The following is a 14628-nucleotide window of genomic DNA, read 5'->3' as shown; positions in this document are numbered from 1 at the left end:
CAAGTCTGGAAAAAATATTTTATATTTATACGCTTTTATTCATTTTCCAGTTATCAAGATTTAGATTTTTCTGAGTAAATTGCAAATATAAATCAGATTTTGCATAATCTGTAATTGTAAGATGGTGTAAGAAATTAGTTTCCCTCATCGTAGAATCCATTTTATTGGTTACCATGTCTTAGACACTAAGACATCATGTCTTAGTGTCTAAGACATGTCGCTTTGATATGAAAGTAAAATAAATATAAATAAATATGTGATGCCTTTTGAGACGTCAGTAGATCCTTCGGGAGGTTAAAAACAGAAAAAGATAGAAATAAAGCAATTTAAAATATGGCTTCTGATCCTGAAACTGGGAACATCTCACTGTTACAACATTTGTTCGGTAACTACACATCGTGGAAGTAAGCAGCAAGTGAAAGTTGTTCTGTTTACATAGACACTAAGACACGGTGTCTTAGTGTCTTAGACACTAAAGTTGACCCAAGGATGTTGCCTTTGACTCTTTGACAGTTTTAGGCATTGTGTAAGATACTGATTGCACATAAGCTCTCCCCACAGCTCCACTTGAAATAATGTGCCTATCCTTTTAAAGGAAACGGTTACCAAAGTTACCAGTTTGCTGCATTTACTGGTAACTTTACTTTTATTCCTTTACTTTTATTCCTCCATAACAAATAAAGACATCGACACCATTGTTGGATTTCAACAAAACCTTTTTTATTTTCACATTTACGATTTATAAAATCAGCAAATTTGATGTGATGCCAACTTAAACACAGTGCGTGACTCAGGTTAGGTGTGTGTGTGTGTGTGTGTGTGTTGTGTTGTGTTTGTGTTTCTTTTTCTCTGAAGTGTCTCTGTGCGTTTTTATGGGTGTGCCACTTTGTAAGGCAACATGCAGTCGTTGGTTTCAGTTGACCTCAAAGTAAAAAAAAAAATTAAAAAAATGCACACACTCTTCTGGCTGAACCTCTACTTGAACACACGTACACACACTCTTAAAGCGATGACTGATGGTGTGACGCTCAGCAGCAGGGGAGGGGGCTATCCGACTGGCCGAGACAGCAGAGAGGGAACACATTCAGCGTAGATAACCACACAGAGCTTAGCTAAAAACAAATTGTAAGCCTTCATTCCTCCTTTTCATCAAACTGGACTCACTGGTATATCTGGTGTAGGTGAACCCAGAAACTCAACTGGATGTTTCCCGTAATTGCATGCAAAATGGTTTCCCAAAGCTCAACTCGCACGCGAGGGAAAAGATGAATATTTCTCTTTTTCTTTAATTTTTTAGCATTTTCCGTAAAGTACTTTCTGTTGAAATAAGCACGTCTATGTCTAGAAGTGAGCATCTTTTTCTTCTTCTGCCAAAGGGATTTTAACACCGACCCGAAAATATCCTGACAAAAATGTTATTTGTCTGTAAAGGCGATTAAATCAACACTCATCATGCTAGCAATATAACTTTTTTGTTGTGTTTTAGTTTTGAAATAATTATATTTTGCAGAAACATTAGAGGACAGATTTAAGCTACAACCTGATTCAGTGATAGTTTTTGTTTTTACTTCCTCTTCTTGTTGCTTTTGATGCATAGAATTTAAATTATTTTGGAAAATGTTTATTTAAAATCCAATTGTTCATCATTGGTACAAATTTGTAAGTGTTGAATCAAAAGGCAACTGGACTTCTCGTGTTTTTTTAAGAATTTCTTACCTCTCATCCAAAAGACTTCTTCAGTTTATTGAAAGCAGCTTTTATTGCCTTTACGTTGCAGTCAGAACAACAACACGACTTACTGACCTGAACTTCCATTTGGTTCGATATTTGGGTTGTTCTGGTCACGTTTCAAGGTGTGAAACTGCTTCAAGAGAGAAGTGAAAGCTGTAAAATAGTTACAGCGTTCAGGCGGTAATTGTTTGACCCTTGCTGGTTTTCACTTTCACATTAATGGTGAGACAGAGACTGTCCAGTTGTTGTCGGTACGAACCGTAGGGACTCTACCTCTTCACCCACACCCAACCAAACGAACAATACCTGATTGTGGAACGCTCTTTCTTCCTACCCCGACGTTGCGGACACAAACACATCACCGCATGTACAGACATCTGAAAACGCTCATGCATAACGTCACGTTGCACTTGCTCATCACTTCTACTGCACTGACCCTGTTTCTAAATGCTGAAGCGAACACATACGCACAAAGCCGGCGTTTTGCAACACATAACAGCCGCCCTATAGAGAGAGAAAACACCACGGGGAACGTCAGCTCATGCATCCTACTGCCACAAACTGAAGCACAGTTCTTGAACGCGGGGATCCCTGCTGAAAACACATGCACACAAGCTTGAACACGGACACACGGCCTGCAGCACACGCACAACCTCTCATGCAGCTCCTTCGGTTTCACAATGACTTCTTTTTCTGCTATTAAGACAAGTTTCTCTGTTGTAATCTCCTACAGCTACTCGTTTGCCCTGTGTGTTGTCTGCTGGTATTTATGGTATGTTCTGTATGTGCGTGTCTCATGCTGGCACCTTCTTGAGGTGTGTCTTTTTGTGTTTGGTGTGATTTTTGAAATTTCTCAGTCGGGTGGCAACGACACGGGGGAGGCGGTTTATCTACACGAACACACAGGTGAGGCCGGGGAAGCAGAGGGGGCGCTACGGGCTGCAGGGTTAGACGGTGAGGGGAAAGCCGAGGTGCGGCGTCTGGAAGAGTCTGTTCTGATTTTGGTTCCGAAAAGTCACAAAAAAATATGCTGAACATCTGGAGTCTGGTACGGCGAGGCGAGGAAGGCGAGGGGCAGCTGGAGGGTCCGGAAGGAGACTAGTACCCCTAGAAATGAGAACAATGGAAGCATCACATGACTGCTAGAAATTAATTAATAACTGTTTTTGATACCCAAACACCTGTTTTAACAAAAGTCGTCTTTATCAATGGTAGACGTCAATGATGATGAGTGAAGTCGCCCCGATCAAATCAGAGAGAATTGATGTCAAACGTTTGTGTAGCAAAAGTTTTAGTTTGTGCTGCTATCATTTTAAAAAATATTAAGAAATGTTTCCAGAGGTCATGAAAGGTCAACCGGCCTCTCCCCTCTCTCCCTCTCCCTACATTGTACAAATCAAAATTGGTGACAATCAACTCCACTACGATTGTGCAGAAAATGTTGTTTGTGCTGCTTTGGCTTTGAAAGTTTAAAGGTCAACAGGTCAACCAGCCCCACCACTTTCACTAAATCAAAATGACCTTCAAACTTTAATATATATCTTCAAAGTCAAATGAGCACAAACATAGTTGAGTTGATTGATACCAATTTTGTCTTATTTGAAGAAGGTGGGGCGGCTGGTTGACCTTTCATGACCTCTGGAAACATTTCTTAATATCTCTAAAATGATAGCGGCACAAACAAAACATTTTGCTGCACAAAGGTTTGACATCAATTTTTGTCTGATTTGAAGGTGTTTCTAGTGCAAATATCTTATTGCACTAAAAAAAACACAAAACTAACTTACAAGTAACTTTTTCTATCGAGTTATAGAAACACATTTTAAATAAATAATTCCTTAATATTGATTGAAAAGCACTAATTCCAGATAAATTTACTCATAACAAGACAATTTCCCCATAATATGCCAATAAATCTACCGCTTGTTCATTAACATCAAGGAAATATTCACTTAATACAAGTTTCTGCAATTGATGAAAAGTTACTTGTAAGTTAGTTTTCTTAATTTCTGTGTAGTAAAACATTTCCACTAGAAACTAACTAGACTTAAAATACTTTGTAAGATTGTGTTTTGTAAGGACAATTACCAACCAAATAATTTAGTATGTTATATGTAAATGAATGAACTCTGACTTCCTGTTGAGGCTGAAGTGTTGCTCGTCATTTGATGGTTTGTTTTCTTACCTCTCCTCCTTCCCCTCCTTGCTCCATCCCTCCATACTCTCCCTGCAGAGGAGAAAACAGCATAAATGGTCAAAAAACATTTTTAAAAAAACATTTGGAGTTGATTATTACTGTCTGTCGCAACGAAAGAGTGAGACAGTGACAGTGCAACAATCTCAGCATCAACAAATGTTTAAGTTTGGATTTCACTAAGTTGTCGTTTTACAAACTGGTTTGAATGGAAAAACATGCTGGGAGGAAGAAATTAACATGCTTAGTGATTTTTAGGCTGTTAGTTTGTTATAGTTTGTTAAGTTTGCAAACCGAAAGTTGAAAGGGGGATAAAAATATCAAGAAATACTTTGTGTGTCAGTAACTACCTGATCTGGTAAGCTGGAGGAGAAATAATAATTAGAAATGAAAAGATCTTGTATAATTTAGTAAAACGTTGCCTTACACCAAAGTGAGCAGCAGAAAAGACGGTAAAAGAAGCAGAATATAATACCTTGTGAAAGTATTTATGCATTTTCCCCCTACATAAAGAAGAATCTGAAAAGTGTGGCCAAAAGGTCAGTAATTATTTAGGACTGTAAGCAGAGTTCATGGGGTTTGAATACTTTTATAAGGCACTTAAAAAAACAAAAAAACTTTTCCCTCTTTTTGTTGTAATTTGCTTCCAGTTAATCTGAATATTTTGTAATCCTTACAAATTAAGGATTTGTAAGGATCCTTAATTGCAAGGCTTTGAAGATTTGAAAGATGTTAAAAAAAAAAGATTTTTTTTTTAACATATTTTGTTGTTTTAAACTCAAAATGCTGTAATGTGACCAGCAGCTTTCATACCGTCCCTCCTGATGCTCACCTGCAGCAAGCAGCAATAAACCTTAGACTTAAATTAACAGATTAGACCAGCGGCTATCAGTTAGCATGCGGGGCGTCGCCTCCTCATCACCCAAACCAAACCCAAACCAGGTAGAGCTAAAAACCCCCATGTTGCTGTTCAGTAGGTACCTCATATATGGGCTCCTCCTATCAGAGAAACACAGATGAGACACAAACGGCATAAAAAAAGAAAAACAAATAAAACAAACAATGAGAACAACAACAACAAATTCTGGTCATTTCGCCCTTTCACCACTTTGAATGTTGGTGTTTTTGTTCCCAGAATTTCAGGTATGAAAAGAATCCATTGATTATTTTCTATAATGCTGTAAACTGGATAGCATTATAGGATCCTATTGTAAGGATCCTTAATTCCAAGGCTTTGAAGATTTGAAAGATGTTAATGTGGAGCTAAATTTTGAGTTTAAAACAACAAATGTTTGAGTTTAAAACAACAAATAATGTTAAAAAAAAAATCTTTTTTTTTTTAACATCTTTCAAATCTTCAAAGCCTTGGAATTAAGGATCCTTACAATAGGATCCTATAATGCTATCCAGTTTACAGCATTATAGAAAATAATCAATGGATTCTTTTCATACCTGAAATTCTGGGAACAAAAGCACCAAAATACTAGAAGGTTTTCAAAAGATCCTAAAATGTTTGGTAAAACACAAACTGCTACAGTTTTTGTGTGTCCTCCTGATCCTTGCTAACTCAGAAAGGTCCCTCAAGGGTCCATATTTGGATCCTTTTTCTTTACTATTTAAGTAAATTGTGTTAAAATGTAGCAAACACAAGTTTCACTTTTATGTGGATTTTGTAAACTTCTGCTTGATTTTCTTTGCCCTTGATTAGGCAGGTATCTGTCTACAAATAGTTTGGATTTTTCTAAATGTACTTTGTAACTTCAGAAACAATTTTTTTAGTGCGAGAAAAAGATTTATAAAAGTGTCTCTAATCAACAAATGGTTCAAAAACCTACTCAAATTTCTGGTTGAAAATATTAGGCTAAGTGTATCTGCAGCAATATGATTTGTAAATGATTCTGGTTTTAATTCTTATTTTTGTAGCTTATTAAGCTCTAATCATGCTATTAATCCAATCCAATTAATCCATGTTTCAACTTGTGTTTTCAAAGTGGAACGATTATGTTGTTGTCTTGGCCAATAAGACATTTTAGATCTTATTGAGATTATTCCAGGTAAAATAAAGAATAAATAAAATCCTCTACTTATTGTATATTTGGATTATTAAAATTCACAATTCATTTCAATAGTTCAGAACCAAATACTAAGTGGTTTTGTACATGAGTACGAAACGTTTTTATTTGTGTGTACATTATGAATGTACTGTAGGTGGGAAGAAATGGTAAATTGGCAAAGGGGAGAATTGACCTGAAGTACAACAACAACACAAGACAGGAGACACTGGCACAACAAAAAATAGAAATAAAATAAAATAACTTCTTGCATCCAAGATCAAAAGTCACAAGAGTTAAATGTGAGAACATTTAACGTCTGACAGAAAAGTTAAAAGAAAAATCAGAGAAAGGAAGAACAGGTGTCAGGAGTTCGCAAGTTAAATAAATAACAGCACAGATTTGCATCCAAAAATACAAATGCAAAGTGTATTTGTGCAATATTACACACAAACGATAAATATAGAGGAATGGAGGCTGAGTAAAGAAAACTCACGAGACTCTGGTCCTCCTCTAATCACAATAAATTAGATTATTCCTGAAAAGCATTTTTCATTTCACTAATTACATTTCAAAAGTTTGTATCCCTGATGGGAAAACTTTTTCCTTCCATTTAACTTTCCTTCGATATGCTTGGATCCAGACCTCTGTGAACAACCAATTTCCTGAGCAAAGACCTTTTGTGCCTCCAGTAATTCTCTGATGAACAACTGTAACGTCAGTAACATTCTGCATAACTGTGCGGACCACAACTTAACACTTTGCATTACAAAAAACGTTTTAAATTGGTCTTATGTAATATTAATTCTGCCGACAAACGTCATTTTTGGGCATAATCTTCTAAATTATCCAGAATAAACACTTGAAATATACACTTATTGTAAAAATAACATCTGGGTTTCACCTCGTGAAGTGAAAAAATCCGTGAAGTCTTTATGTTTAAGATGGATTCAGATTTACAGTCGGAAAAAACAAACTGCTATAAAATCTGGAGGAACTTAGATCAGAATAAGTTTTTAAAAATATATATATATATTTCAAGAATACGTTTAGAGATCAATTTAAATAAACAAGCACATAATACTTAGCAGAGTTACACATAAACGCTGTGTTTTCAGTGCTGCAGCGTTACAATGATGTGAATAGCTCCCTCTGGTGGCCAAAAAACCAAACAGCAGTTAATAGTTTGATCGACTCGTTACATAAAGAGAAGTTGTCGTTGCTCAGCAACTCCATGATGGATGACTTGTAAAAACGTCACCATGGTAACCGACCTGACTGACCATCCCGGTTGACGCAGCGACGTTCTCCACGCCCTCGATGGTTCCCTGTGATGCCTCGTTGGCTCCGGCGACCGCCGCGTCTCCCACGATGTTGGCCTGGTCCACGGTCTTGTTGGCCACTGACACGGAGAGAAACGACAGAGGTTAATTGGGATTTTCTTGCTGGGTTGCGGTTTTGTTGGGTTCTCGTCAATAGGACACCAATCACAGCCGCAGTACAGGGATTATTGTTAATCTTTACAATCCAAAGAGCAATTTTTGAGTGTTTAAAAGCCCGCCATCTTTGCAAAAAAAAAAAGATAAACAAATAATCAAAATGGCTCAATTCTCCTGGAGAGCGGATCAGATGTTGAGTGAACCCGAAGCTTTTCATGGATGTAATTTGAATGCTATCTAAAAAGAGCTGCAAGATTTCTGTTGCATACTTTAATCTATTTATATCAATATTTGAAATGAAATGATACAAACAAATCTGTCATATATGAAAAAAACAATGAGTTGCATTCCTCATTCTTTATTCCATATTTAAAACAAGTCAGACTGATTTAGATGATTGGATCAGTTAAATCTTTTAGATCATTTTAACAATTTAAAATTTAATAGGTGAAAAAGCTGGTAATCCTGATTTACTGAGTGAGAAATCTTCATCTGGATTATAGTCTGGTTTTCTGTGAAACATTGAAGCTTTTTTTTTAATCTTATAAAACATTTCTTTGTGTAATACGACAGAAAACACTCTTAGAACAGCTCAAGAAAGGAAACTTCAGTTTTAATTTAAGAGTTAGTGTCTCTGACCCACTGATCGTTTCCAATAATCAGCTGAGTAGATTAAATGCTGTTGTGTTTTAAAACAGGACTTCTGTTTTTAATATATTAAAAATATATGCGACAAACGGTGTGATAGGGATCCAGTTTCAAAGCTTTTGTTTTCTGCTGCACTTATATCCATTTCTTCTGTGAAACAAACTGCAGAATATATATTTTTTCTTTCATTGTCAATGTTTGTTACATTTAATTAGATAATGTTGTGGTTTTTAAACTGTAAAACTGTTAATAAAAGCCTGATCAGTGGATTTTTATTTATTATCAAATGAAGCTTTGCTTACCTGTGTTTACTGAGGACACAACTCCTTCCTTTGTCTTGCTTCCTGCAGACCCAAGAAAACAAACATTACATTCTTTCACAATTGACATATTTCACAGTTTTCTGTTTATCTATGAAAGCATTTTGTTTTCCAATTTCTATTTCGTAACAAGCAGTTTTCATCTTGGTTTTATTTGAAAATAGTGGAGAAGTTAAATGAAAACAAGACGCTTTGCAAAAGTATTTCAAGCTTTTCACATTTTGCCACATTAGAGCTGTTAATGGAGTATTTTAATGATTATGTGATGAATTAATTGTCAATATTGTTTACCAAAATAATCTGAAAAGTGTGGTGTGCTTATGATGTATTCAGCCACTGTAAAGAATATTTTGCATAACCACCTCTTCCTACTGGTTCAGCTGAAGGTCTTCTGGGGTTTTTCCTCTAACAGCTTTGCACATTTTTCTTGCATTAAATTGAATTTAGGTGGATTTGAACTTAACTTTTAAAACGTTTTTCTTTCAGGATTGTCCTGTATTTAGCTTCATCTATCTTCACATCCACTCTGACTCTCTTTCCTGCCCCTAGTGAAGAAACTCATCTCCACAGCATGATTCTGCTACCACCGTGCATCATGTAGATGATTTACTCAGAGTGGTGCGCTTTAATTTTCCAACACACATAATATTTAGCTGTTAGATCAGAAAGTTCATATTTTGTGTCATCTGACCAGAGCGCCTTCTTCCATGTCTGCTGTGTCTTAACAATTTAATAACAATTTATTGCGCTAAACAATAATATTACAATTTTCAAGTAATATTATAATGAAGACATAATAATGGAAGTGCTCCCTATCGAAGATCAATAAACTTGAATTTCTAATGATCATTTAAAACTGGAGGTGGCAGACATTTTAAATCTCCAAAATAAATAAGCAAAGCACCCAAAACATTAAACAAAAAGGACACAAGTCTCTGTAAACAAAATAATAATAATAAAAATGTGTTGGTTGAGACCAAAGCACCAAACTGAAGACTTTGATAGAAAGAGATACGAGAAAAACAATCATGCCTATGGAAATTATGGAGCTTGTTTTTCTTTATAATGCAATTAATTGATCTGATCACTGTAGATTTATTTGTTTTCACTAAATGGTTTGTTACAAACTACAAGCAGGATTTTTTAATACTCTCCTTTCAGCATTGGCTCTCTCCCTGCAAATCTTTAATAAATGTCAGATTGTTGGAGATTAGACTGAGATATGTGGTATCCTCCTGAAGCATTTTGTTTACACTGGATTTTATTCAGAGGCACAAGAGTAAAGGGCTCTGGATGCAAAAGCATGCCACACTTTTGAGTTTTATCTTTAAAACATCTAAAAACCGTTTTAAGTTTTCTGTTGGATTCATTACAAAAACACAAAATTTTTGCTATTTTTGGTCGAGTTTCTTGTGTAAATATCTTAGTACACTTAAAATAAAAAACAAAAATAAATTTTCAGCAAGAACACAGCTCTGGAAAAAATGAAGATACCACTGCATTTCCACCAAATATTGATTTCTGAACTCTTCCTGAGTTAAAACATTAGTATTATTGTTTCTAAATTGATATAAACTTGTTTTCTTTGCATTAGTTAAGGTCTGAAAGCGCTGCACCTTGTTCATTATTTTGACCATTTCTCATTTTCTGCAAATAAATACTAATCTTTGCTTGGATTTTTGGAGACATGTTGTCAGTAGTTCATAGAATAAAAGAACAATGTTCACTTCACTCAAACATTTACCTATAAAAAAATAAATCTGAGAAACTGGTCATTTAAAGTGGTCTTTTTCTTGTTTTCAGAGCTGCATATGAGCTTGTTTTAAGACAATAATTTCTTAATATTGATGAAAACGTTCTAGTTCCACAAGCAGATAATTTCACTAATAATGTAGGGGAAAATGTGGATCTAATACGTTTTCATCAATATTAATGGATTATTTACTTAAAACAAGATCCTACAGTTTTGTTTCATATCAAGACAAAACTAGACTAAACACTAAAACTAGACAAAACTAGATACTTGGTAGATTTTGTGCTTTTACAATAAAATACAGTGAGGTTTGGCTGTAATCTGACCAATTGTGTTTGTTCAATATTCTGAATATTTTCTTCTCCTCGCCTCCTTTTGACCTGCAATTTGCTGTTAGTTATGAGTTATTCTTTTATATTTTGCATCTTTGAAAAGCTCGATTCTCCTAATAAATTCCCAAACAATTAAAACCTGCCCCGCCCTCCTCTCCCCAGCGCTGTGCTCTCTGCAGCATGATCCTGGACGGATTAGACTCCAGTTATATAATCTGCAGAAATGACGGATGGATGGGGGGGGAAAATATCCACACTGAAATAAGAGAGAGGAAGAGAAAACTCTGCAGAACATGGTCAGTAGCATCAACTCCTCTCTCTGTGGATGGTCGGAACAGATGCAGAAACTGCGATTTGCTGCCTCATGCATCCACACCACGTCCTCCCTCCCCCGCCTGATGCTCGCCCTGCACGCTCTCCGAGGTACGCCATCCACGTGCCTGAGTATGGAGCAGTACTGCAGGACACACCACACACACACACACACACACACACACACACACACACACACGCTGCAGTGAAACAGACATTTTTCGCTTAGTTTAACCGAAGGAGCCCCCACGAGTGGCGCTGTCTGCACAGCAAGCTGCATAAATGTTCAGAGCTTTTAAATTATAAACGGCTGACCGTCAGGAGAAGGTGACGCGCAGGACACGACTGATCAGAGCAAGAAATAATCCCGACCATAAATGATAATCCCAATCTAAGTCTTGCCTGAATAAATGAAGATTGCTTGGATTAGAGGGAATATTTTTATGAAATTTTAATATCAAACATGCAAATATGGAGCTCTAATCGTTTTTTTTTTGTCCAGCAGAGGATTTGCTCTGTAGTGATCCTGATTTGATGAAAGTTGCGACCGATCCACTAAAACGTGATTATTAGAAAAATAAAATTTAAATAATGTAGCTTGTGAGAGAACACCAGCGTATAAAAATCCCTAATTTATAAAGAAGTGCAATAAAGACAGATTGAGACTTTAATAGTTTCTGGAGATTATTTTTTAACTTTTCAAGCTTATTTCTATTCAGAATAAGAAAAAAAAATCAAATAAAATAAACAAAGTCATCTTAACATTTGGATGTTTTCCTATAACAGAAACTTGTCCTGCTGCCCTGCATGCAGACCCTGTTAACCAATGGCTGCTCTTGCGGTTTTCTTCTTTAAAAATGTTAAAATGCAGTTTTATGTTTTCACAAATCAATTGAATAGATTAAATCTCAAACAGTGTCATGTTCGGTGGAGAATAATCTATTGCAATGATTTATTTATAATGCACTTTACATGTAAGTCTTAACGTAAAATGATAAGAATAGCACTAACATATGTAAAAACAATAAAATCTCATTTAAAATATCAAAAATATTTGATATCTAGCTCAGGTTTGAACTCCCTATAATATTATTTAAAGATTTTGAGCTGCAGATGATCAAATGCTGCGACTTTATCAAGCAAAGCTGTAGATTCATATTTCTTTTACCGACTGTAACTGCTTCCCCAATTGAAAACAAATTGTCGAAAATTGAGAAAATAAAACATATTTTTCACACATGAAGTCCTGACATCTTTGAAATATGCTGTGAATAGTGAATGTTTACTGGGATCAAAAGTGTGAAATTCGCAGGCCAGATTTAAGAATCGACTCACCTTTGGGGAAGACATTTTAATACTCCGCCTTTTCCTCCACTGATCAAATCATTATTAGCTAAATTACTCAGAATGTTGGTCATGTTGTCAGTTTCAACAACTTGACACAAAAGTATAGAGCTTGCTATAAAAATGAAAACAAAAGGCCGAAATGCTAAAGTGTGATGGGATGCTACAGAACAAAACAAATCACAGCAGATGCTCTCAGCTGCCCTCGAGGCGGTGCTGCTCTGGGTAAAGAGCCACATAACCCAGATGAACAACCTCCACTTCTTATGCTACTGTCTATTTTTAGGCTGATGCATGTGCACTCGACTGCAGGCGGATACTGTCGTCTTCATCAGAGCCATCGATCCTTCTCACTTCAGTGACCTCATCTTTCCTCCCTGTCTTTTCCCTCCTGCTCAGGTCCACCTTTATTCCCCCCGCCCCCCTGTATCTGCAGCATCCTGTTCTTGTCTTTTAAAAGATGATTTTTCAGACGAATAACAAACAACGCAGAGTTAGAGCTGCTCTTCTTTGTTTTCACCTCCTGACATTGACTCCTGCTTTCGGACGCCACCATTAAGACTTTGCAGCAGCAGCCTGACGTCAGAGACGATGCGGAAGGGACGGACTGCGGCCAACAACTGGGACCCATTCACCCACCTCCTGCTTTATCACCCCTCTTCCTTATCTGCCCCCCTCCTCCTCTCAGGCGGTAACCTTGAGATGTGACGCAGTCTCTGCTGGAGCTAAAATTAAAATAGCAGCAAACAGCAGCAAGAGGGGTTGAAAAATGTTTTAAAATGTTTAAAAACGGTTTCATAAAGCGACATTCAGGATTTTGTCCTCCCACTGTTTCACTCGATTGATCTTGAATTCGTGCTTCGAAAGCCTGCAGCACCGTCCCGGGACGCCGCAGTGTCTCCCCTTTTCTTTCCCTCAAATTAATTTTTTTAAAATTTCTGCCAATTAGACGCCAGATTTCCACCTCTTCCCGTCCAGATGCAACTTCTTTACCCCGTCTGATTCTGTCATCATCACTTTTTCCAGCCCCACACCCTGAGTCCTGCAGCAGTCCTGCAGCGGTATCCTGAGAGCGCTCACTTCTCCCTCCTCCTCCTTCTGTCTCTCGCTTGTTTTCACCCAGATAGAAAACCAAAATAAATTATTACACATCATCCAGTGCATCTTCCTCTCCTCTTCCTTTTCAGGCTACATACCTACATACATCACCCCTTCTTTAGTCTTGGCTGCTGCCTCCTCCATCCCTGCTTTGGTCTTCTCTGCAGCGGCCGCCATCCCCTCCTTGGCCATGGAGAAGCCTTTCATCAGTACATCCATTGTGGGCGACGGATCGGCTGGGCTCCCCTGCTCTGAACAGGCCTGGCTGGTGCTGACAGTGAGCGTGCAGCAGAGATGATGATGATGGTGGTGGTGGTGGTGGTGATGATGATGTGGGATGTCTGAGAGTGCGCGTGCCTGTTTTAGCTCCTCCTCTGGTTGGCAGAGTGCTGATCGCGGTGCACAGCAGGACCACAGCGCGCAGACTGAAGGAGAGACGGGTGGAGAGAGCAGATACTGACGAGATGGAGAGAGGAGGAAGAGGATGAGGAGGAAGAGAGATGGCTGGATGCTGCAGCATTTCCCTCCCGCCCCCCATGCAGCATCCCCGCCCCTAACCGCCTCTCTGGTTGCACATCCAGACCTACGCTGGTCTGGATGCAAACCCATGTTATATAACTGGCCAACCAGCTGACATTTTGTCATGTAATCCTGACGTGTGATGTCATTTCCTCCTCTTCCACATCAGCTTTCCAGCTTCACTGCAACAAGTTACATGTAATTAATGCAAAGATGACGAGCCCCCCACGGCCATTTTGTTGTTGTGAAGAGATCGAAAAGTGCTTCGTCATCCCCACCTGAGTGAGTCACAGCCACCTTCCTCTTCCTCCTCCTTCCTCTGCTGACTCTGCAGCATTGCAGACACTGATGCAGCGACGGATCAGGTTCTGTGTCATCAGATTTAGTGGTGAAAAAGAGCAGCTAGTCTTCCAGACTGAGTGTTTTCTGCTCAGGGAGTTAATACCTGATTAACATCGTTGATCGTGACGCAGCACTGTGGCAACGCTCAAGAAACTTTATCTGACTTCAACTTTAAGCAGATCCTGCAAAACTATTCAGACGCCCTCAACATTTAACATATTAGGTCACTTAAAAACATACATCTTAATGTTTTTTTAAACATTAAACTTAAAGTAGAGCATAATTGTGAAACGATGCAGAGTTTTTAAATGTGGAAATTAAAATCTGAAAAGTGTGGTGTGAGGACGTTACAGCTCCACCTTTCGCTGCAGTTGCAGCTACAAATTGCCAGATTTCATCCTGGGGGGAACACTTTAAAGTCCTTCAGGGGGCCACAAATGGCCCCTGCGCCACATGTTGGACACCTCTGATCGGAACCTTTCCATTTAAACTGTTTTCATGTTTTGGGTCGTTTTCACACTGGAATCAGTGCCAATCTGAAAACC

At 37.9% G+C, this 14628-nt stretch overlaps 1 protein-coding gene and 1 long non-coding RNA gene across 5 annotated transcripts; both read right to left on the bottom strand.

The window, feature by feature from the left end:
- Positions 1-698: 698 nt before the first annotated feature.
- Positions 699-13733, bottom strand: sncgb (synuclein, gamma b (breast cancer-specific protein 1)). 4 transcript variants are annotated; one of them, XM_028029194.1, is made up of 6 exons: positions 13321-13733; positions 8366-8407; positions 7260-7378; positions 4907-4924; positions 3917-3958; positions 699-2838 (listed from the first exon to the last, which is right to left on the bottom strand). In XM_028029194.1, the coding sequence occupies exons 1-6, from the start codon at positions 13439-13441 to the stop codon at positions 2830-2832; spliced, it is 351 nt and encodes a 116-aa protein (XP_027884995.1). In that variant the 5' UTR covers positions 13442-13733; the 3' UTR covers positions 699-2829. The 4 variants fall into 4 exon arrangements, with proteins under 4 accessions (XP_027884995.1, XP_027884994.1, XP_027884997.1 ...); XM_028029193.1 differs by having other exon boundaries at positions 7251-7378; positions 13321-13731; XM_028029196.1 differs by lacking the exon at positions 4907-4924 and having other exon boundaries at positions 13321-13731.
- LOC114151792 (uncharacterized) lies at positions 8793-9315 on the bottom strand. Its single transcript, XR_003597010.1, has 2 exons — positions 9022-9315; positions 8793-8963 (listed from the first exon to the last, which is right to left on the bottom strand). It is a non-coding gene; the product is annotated as an uncharacterized LOC114151792 (long non-coding RNA).
- Positions 13734-14628: the final 895 nt, after the last annotated feature.

The sequence above is a fragment of the Xiphophorus couchianus genome, chromosome 10 (assembly GCF_001444195.1).
Source record: "Xiphophorus couchianus chromosome 10, X_couchianus-1.0, whole genome shotgun sequence".
Taxonomy (NCBI): domain Eukaryota; kingdom Metazoa; phylum Chordata; class Actinopteri; order Cyprinodontiformes; family Poeciliidae; genus Xiphophorus; species Xiphophorus couchianus.
The sequence above is the reverse complement of the archived record's forward strand: the minus strand, read 5'-3'. Positions and strand labels throughout refer to the sequence as shown.